Consider the following 8,557-nt stretch of genomic DNA (forward strand, 5'->3'; position numbering starts at 1 on the left):
TACGGTCTGAATTTGCAAACCTATCTAATGAAAAATTTAGTTTATTAACTTGAAAAGGTGTATTTCCGTACGAGTAGATTGCGTGAATAAGCTGCAGGACACGTGTTTACCGCCGCGCGAATCATTTTTCAGTTCTTTGACTGGTGATACGGTATCTGAGAGCGATTACGTGCACGCCGAAAACGTCTGGAGGCGATTCTCCATCCATACCTTAGGCGAATATAGCGATTTATATTTGAAAACATGTTTTATTATTAGCGGATATTTTGAAAATTTTCGCGACACGTGTATCAAAAGTTCGGTCTCGATCCCGTGCATTATTACACATTACCGGGTTTCACGTGGGACGTCAGGCTGAGACATACCATGTGTCAATTTTGAGCTACTTACAGATATCGATATGGTATTGTTTATAGAACGCGGTATACGTGGCGGTCTCAGCCAATGTTCAGGCAGATATGCGCAAGCTAATAATAAGTACATGCAATCGTACGACTTATCAAAACCATCGTCATATTTGATGTACTTTGACGTTAATAATTTGTATGGATGGGTAATGTGTCAACCTTTGCCTTACGCTAAATTTTCAAGTCCCGATCAAAAGCGATCGAAAGGATGGAACTACTCCTGATGTATAGAGCAGATTTTTGCTTTTTTCGATAATCTCGAAAAGTATTGGAGATATAAAAAATGTTTCATACAAAAGTTTTATGGCAAAAATATTTCTATCTAACTACATTAATAAAATTAAAAAAAAAAAAAAAAAAAACATTTTTTCAAAAATTAAAAAACAATTTAAACAAAATTTTTTTTTTCAAAATTTTATTACTGTAGTTAGATAAAAGTACTTTTATTGTTTAAACCGTTTTTGGGCCGCTACTAAAAATTTCTAAATTCATGTATTTACCCCCTCTACATTTATGCCAAGTTTCATTAAAATCTGAATTTTTGAGTTTGCGAGGTTCCCTTGTTAGTCATAGGGAGCTATCAGCAGAGCAACGCCAAACACAAAATATAAAATTAACGTTATGATGGAACAGGTAAAATAATAAAATATATTTTGTATAAAATAAAAATTGAAAAATATTAATTTTTAATAAAATATAGAAATATTAAAACGAAATTGGTATATGTTATATGATACATATTAGTTGTTAATGCACTCAACAATCTGCTAAAGTTAAGAACATACTATAAAATTCAAATGGCACTATTGTAGTGATTTGCTTTTCATGAAAATGATCATGAGACCAAGCGAGTTTCGCTTCTTGTACTTTTACATGCAATCTATGCGTCAGACATTGTCGTGTGCACTTACCGCCATGTAAAATTTACAAATAATATACCATTCAATTCTAAAAGAAAGTATTACTTTAATGTTCACCTCACGAGTCCATTGCAGAAAATAATAGGCCATTATTAACAAGGTTATGGGCCCAGTACAATAGACAGTTAATTACGAACGTATATACATAGTAAACCCAGTCAAGAAGAGGTAAGACATAACTCCTTTAGAAGGTTCGCGAAAGCGGCGGCATTCCACAGTCGGGAAAGGAAAGTATATACATTTGAAATGGATTCAACGTCATTACAATTTGTGGATCGCATCGACAAATTAAATAGTGCAAATTATCGGTCATGGAAATTTAATATGAAAATGATCTTGGTACAAAGAGAGCTGTGGCAGCATGTAACTGGTGAAGCCACTCTTCCTGAAAATTCCTCTCTCAAAGAACAAAAACGGTTCAAGAATAAAGAAAACAAGACTCTGGCAACGATCGCACTTGGTGTTGACCCGGAACATCAGATACACATCCTGGACTGCGAAAAGGCATCCGATGCATGGGACGCATTACAAAAGATCTTCGAATCAAAGTCACGGGCAAGAATTCTACAGCTGAAGAAGCAAATGTTGACCATAAAGTTAAAACCCAACGAAACTATGAATTCATACTTGACGAGGCTAAAGACGTGCAGCGACAGTTTAAAAGAGGTTGGTTACGAATTTAAAGATGAAGATTTAGCTTATAGTATGTTGGCAGGTCTCCCAGATGAGTACGACGGAATAGTAATGTCATTGGCAAATCTGGATGATGAAAAATTCAAATCAGCTGAAATTAAGGAGGTTCTTATGAATGAATTTGAACGACGAATTCTGAAGGAGACTAAACCAACGGAGGAGCAACCAAAGGAGACTTATATTCAAACAAAAAAAAAAAACTGCAAGGAAGAAAAAAGAAGATGTTATAAATGTAATAAAATAGGACATCTAGCGAGTATTGTAATTCGAAACCGCATGAAAAAAGATATAAAAAGCATACAAGTCATAACACGTATAAAGGTAACAATGGGCTATTAGTAGAATTAAATAACACTGCACTGAATGATTCGTGGTTAATAGATAGTGGAGCTACTCATCACGTATGTAAATATAGAGACTGGTTCGATAGTTACAAACCAATAGTTAACGAAACAATTTACTCAACAGATAGTTAAGCGAGCGATACTTTAAAAGCAGTAAGTTTAGGCAATATAAAAATACAAACTTACGTCGGTAACAGGAAGCTCAATTTAACATTATATAACGTGTATCATGTTTCAAACATAAGACGAAATTTATTATCGGTTTCACAGATAAAGAGCAAACATAAAAGACTTATTATAGACAACGGAAAACTTAAAATACAGGATAAAGTCAATAGGATGATAGGGGGGGGAAGCTGTTTGTAAAGATGGATTATATATTATTAAGGCTCGAGTCATTAAAAACATAAATAAATTAGATAATAATAAGGCAGACATTATGTATACTGATAAATTAACAGATAGTGATAGGTGGCATCAAAGATTTTGTCATGTAAATATAAAAACAATTCAAGAGTTAGCGAGAAAGAATTTAGTCAGAGGATTGGATAATACAACATAACTGACAACATTGTAGTAGTTGTAGCATTAGCAAGTTGAAAAGCGCCTTGTAAAACATTAGGAGTTAGACAAACAAAGAATGTATTAAAATTAATTCATTCGAATCTATGCGGCCCTATGCCGATAAAATCAATTGGTGGAGCAAGATATTTTAACATTCACCGATGATTATTCCAGAAAGGTAACAGTGTATTGCTTACAAAATAAAGACAAAGTAACCGATTAGGTCTGTAAGTATATTGCTAGAGTAGAAAGAGAAACGGATAGGAAGGTAAAAAGGTTCAGAAGCGATAATGGACTAGAATATTGTAACAAAGCCCTTAAACAGATATTTGACGATATGGGAATTAAACATGAACGAACGAATGTAAATACACCACAAATGAATGGAGTCGCGGAAAGAATTAATAGAACGTTGATAGACTTAACACGAGCGATGCTTAAAAATGCCGAATTACCGGAAAGATTTTGGGCAGAAGCTGTAGTAACCGCATGCTACATCAAAAATAGAGTTATTCATTCATTTATTAATGATGTTCCAGAAAACGTTTGGACAGGACACGCCTAGCGTAAGCCATTTAAGAGTTTATGGTTGTTTAGCGTACTCGTACATTAATAAGCAAGGTAGGAATAAACTCGATTCTAGAGGAAGAGAATGCGTATTTATTGGCTATTCGAGTCAAACGAAGGGATATAGATTGTGGGATCCAATCAAATGTGACGTAATACAAACAAAACATGTAGAGTTTATTGAAGATGTTAACGGATATGAACACATTTACAGTAAAAAGGTACTTGAAACTCCATTTATTGATGATGTCGATAAGTTAAACAATAAAAATGATACAGAGATCGAAGATGATAAAACGGAAACAAATAACATGCAGGATAATAAGTTAGAAAGTGACGCGGAGGATATTGATTCGCACGAAACTGCATCAAAAGAAACGCGTAGCGTAAGTAGGCCAAAGGTAGTTAGGCATCCGTGAGATCGTGCGGGCAAACCCAAGAACGTAGAATTTAACCTAGTAGAAATAATCGAATCAACTACGTACGATGAGGCAATAAAATCACCGCAATCACAAGAGTAGAAAATAGCAATGACCGAAGAACTGAAATGCTTAGATGATAGGAATACATGGGAAATATCAAACCGCAAATTGTATTGGAAGTAAATGAGTTTATAAAATTAAAACTGATTCCACGGGAAAAATAATAAGATATAAAGCTAGACTTGTAGCGCAGGGTTTTTCTCAAAAAAGGGATACGCACTATTCTAAATCTTATGCACCTGTAGCGAATATTTCATTAATTAGAATGTTATTTAATTTATCAATATCCCATAGTTGGAAGATGTACCATTTTGATGTTAAATGTGCATACTTTTACGGAAAGCTCAGTGAAGAAATATATATGAGATTACCTCCTGGGCATGTAGATTACGAAACAAAAGTAGCAAAATTATTAAGACCAATATACGGTTTAAAGCAGTCTGGATGTAATTGGAATAACGAAATTGACGAATTTTTGATCAGAAACAAGTTTGAAAGATTACAAGCAAACAATTGTGTTTATACATACGGTAATGATCTCATTCTTGTGTTATACGTGGATGATATATTATTTGCTCGATCAATTAATAAAATAAATACAGTTAAATCTATATTAGAGTCAAGGTATGAAATAAGAGATTTAGGCAGAACATTGTACTTATTAGGTATAACTCTTAAACATGACAAAAATAAAATTGGATTGTCACAAGCGTTATATATAGATAAACTTGTAAACAAATATGGTTTGCAAGATTGTAAACCAAGCAAAATACCAATCGATCCTGGAATGACGTTATCGAATTTTGACGCTCTACATAGTGATGTTGAAAAGGACGAAATGCAAAATGTACCATACAGACAATTAATCGGATCGTTAATGTATATAGCTTTGGCAACGCGTTCTGATATATTATATGCGGTAACGAAATTGTCGCAATTTAGCTCTAATCCCGGCAAAGTACATTGGCTACAAGCTAAAAGAGTTCTTAGATATCTAGCCGGAACAAAAAATACAAGTTTAGTATACGGTTGTGGTTCTAATGATATAGAGATATACAGTGATGCCGACTGAGCGTCAGACATAGATGACAGACATTCCTACAGTGGCACAGTAGTATTTTTTAATGGAAACCCAATAACGTGGAAGTCCAATAAACAGAAGTCAATTTCAACATCCACTATGGAGGCCGAATATGTTGCCATGAAAGTAGCGGTGAAGGAAGTCATGTGGTTAGATATGATGTTTAATGAGCTTAAGCGTAAAACTGATTTGAATGTACCTTCCAAACCGCATATCATCAGATGCGACAATAAATCGGCTATTGATTTTACAAAAAATAAGATAGAAAGATCGCGTACAAAACATATTGACATAGCTTATCATATTACTAGAGAGATGCACGAAAATGGTTTGATAAAATTAAAATACGTCGCATCTGGTGATAACGTGGCGGACATTCTCACGAAGCCGTTGTCATACAAAGTATTGAATAGACATGTCGAAAAGTTAGGATTGCAGCGAATTGTAGAGTGATCAAAGTGGGGGATTTGATACATATTAGTTGTTGATGCACTCAACAATCTGCTAAAGAAAAGAACATACTATAAAATTCAGATGGCACTATTGTAGTGATTTGCTTTTCATAAAAATGATCATGAGACCAAGCGAGTTCCGCTTCTTGTACTTTTACGTGCAACCTATGCGTCAGACATTGTCGTGTGCACTTATCGCCATAAGATTTACAAATAATATACCATTCAATTCTAAAAGAAAGTATTACTTTAATGTTCACCTCACGAGTCCATTGCGGAAAATAATAGGTCATTATTAACATAGTATATATATGATAACAATATAGGTTGGGGAAAAAGAAATCCATTATTTTTTTGCTAAATGGCTCTAGTGATACATATCTCGTGATGTATTGATCGCATAGCTTCATACTTATACTTGTTCAAAAAGTGATTCTGTACTAAAAAATTTTTTAACAGTTTTGTGATTGGTCGATTCAGTTGTGAGTCATAGCGCATAAAAGATGGATGTCAACAAAGAGTCGGTATATTTTACAATTTTGCTTCGATAAAGGCGAAAATGCAAGCCAGGCGGCTGAAATTGTGAATGGTGTTTATAGTCCCGACACTGTCACAGCCAATCACGTGCAATTTTGGTTTCGATTTCGTTCCAGTAATTTCGATGTTAAAAATGGACCTTGCACAAGTAGGCCCGTCGTCGAAAATGTCGATAAAATTATGGAAATGATGGAAATAGATCGGCATGTTAACAGTCGTAGCATCGCCTAGGAGCTGAAGATCAACCACAAAACAGTTTTAAACCATTTGCATAAAGCTGGGTTCAAAAAGACGCTCAATGTTTGGTGCTATACAAATTGACGCAAAAAAACATGATGGAACGAATTTTCATCTGCGAAGCCTTGGCCAAACGTAACGAAATCGAGCCATTTCTGAAACGGATGATGACTGTGGATTAGAAATGGGTTACATACGACAATATTGTGCGAAAAAGATCGTGGTTAAAGCGCGGCGAAGCGGCTCAAACGGTGGCCAAAGCAAGATTAACTGTCAGGAAGATTTTGCTGTGTGTTTGGTGAGACTGGAAAGGAATCGTCCACTATGAGCTGCTTCCATATGGCCAAAACACTAAATTTGAACTTCTACTGTCAACAATTGGATCGTTTGAAGCTAGAAATTTACCAGAAGCAGCCAGAATTGGTCAATAAGAGAGGAGTTGTGTTCCATCACGATAACGCCAAGCCACATACGTCTATAGTGACTCGCCAGAAACTCCGGGAGCTTGGTTGGGAAGTTTTGATGCATCCACCTTATAGTCCGGACCTGGCACCATGCGATTACCATTTTTTTTTGTCATTGCAAAACTTCCTTGGTGAAAAGAAATTGTCCTCGAGAGAAGATTCAAAAAGTCACTTAGCCGAGTTTTTTGCCAATAGAGACCAGGGCTTCTAGAGAGAGAGGTATCATGAAATTACCTTTGAAATGGCAATAAATTGTAGAATAAAACGGCATATTTGACCCAAACCGAACAATCCCAACTATATTAAATAAAGCTTTGAAATAAACAAAAAAACAATGGATTTCTTTTTCCCCAACCTACAATTTGTAGTGAACAAGAAATGTTTTTCCATTCATGTGTAGAGAGTTACAATCACTGCAAAATAGATGAAAATTTATACTTTTATCCTCAAACCGATGAGTGTATATGTGATACATATTTTTGTATTATATATTAAATGTAAATAGCACTCAAGAATTAATGTAATATACAGACGATGGAAAAATCATCCGTACGAGTTTGGTGAATGATGCAGAAACAATTGTTATGGAAAATAATCAAGTCCCAACAGTAGTTAATACTATGACAGTTCTAACTACGGGGCTCCGAGGGGGGTGCGGGTGTGCGGGGGGTACCGGTAGGCGCGGGGGTATGACGTCACGCGGGGAGGAGGATCTCGCGGTGCGGAAATTGCTGACGCGGTATTTTCGGGTCCGCGACCCGCGAGCGGGAGAGGGGTGTGCGGGGGGTACCGGTAGGCGCGGGGGTATGACGTCACGCGGGGAGGAGGATCTCGCGGTGCGGAAATTGCTGACGCGGTATTTTCGGGTCCGCGACCCGGAGCGGGAGAGGGGGAATCGGGGTCCGCGACCGCCGCCGCCGCCGCCGCCGCCGCCGCCGCCGCCGCCGCCGCCGCCGCCGCTGTTGTAGCAGCCATCACCGCGGTGCTCGCTCTCTCCCTCTATTCCGAATCTGTCTCTCTCTCTCTCTATCTCTCTCATCCGTACGCGATATTTCCAGCCATACAGTTTTATCATTCTCTCGCTCTTTCTCTTTCATTCGTTGCGTTCTTTCATATGCGGTTACATACATGCGTTCCCACCCATCTTATCTATGTACCTCCTACTCGGTTCTGCGCACGCCATTATACCGCAAAGGAATAGGGAAGAGAGAAAATAGGTTATAATAATTATTTATAATTTTTTTCATTTATTCCTTTTGTAACGCGTCGTATACAATATTGTCTGATGCATAAACCATCAGTTCGCAATCTACAAGTGAAGTTTTTACACATATTTCATTTAACAATTTGACTGCATCACACTTGTTATGAATATTATTTCGCCGCAAACAGTTTACAAATTGATTATATCGTTCTTTTACTATATGCATATCATCCCATAACTTAAAATATGCATTATTGATAACATCTTCAAGATTTAGTAAAAATTGCACAGTCGATGGTTTCATGTACATAATTTTGTTATTTAAAGTGAATTTATGATACTCTCGTTACGTATTTTAACGACTTCGATGAAAAGATCATTAATCCACAACGATGTAGCGGTTGTCGACTGCAGGAGTTGCTCGATATCTGTCCGTTTCTCAATAATTATTACCCAGGTATCACGTGACAGCGATATCTCATTGCCCTTGTTGTCACCAGAATCATCTCTACAAAAGGCTCAAGTCCCACACTGATTCTATATCCAAATATTTGTAGAATGTAGTCGTCAAAGCAAATCTTCCCCAGAATGCGTGGAGTATGATG

At 36.6% G+C, this 8,557-nt stretch overlaps 1 protein-coding gene across 1 annotated transcript; it reads left to right on the forward strand.

Annotated features, from left to right (window-relative positions):
* The first annotated feature begins 1,657 nt into the window (after positions 1-1,657).
* On the forward strand, positions 1,658-2,496 carry LOC118646099. Its single transcript, XM_036288392.1, has 2 exons — positions 1,658-2,222; positions 2,342-2,496. Exons 1-2 carry the CDS (start codon positions 1,658-1,660, stop codon positions 2,494-2,496), a joined length of 720 nt encoding a protein of 239 aa, XP_036144285.1.
* Positions 2,497-8,557: the final 6,061 nt, after the last annotated feature.

Source organism: Monomorium pharaonis, chromosome 6 (assembly GCF_013373865.1).
Source record: "Monomorium pharaonis isolate MP-MQ-018 chromosome 6, ASM1337386v2, whole genome shotgun sequence".
Classification (NCBI taxonomy): domain Eukaryota; kingdom Metazoa; phylum Arthropoda; class Insecta; order Hymenoptera; family Formicidae; genus Monomorium; species Monomorium pharaonis.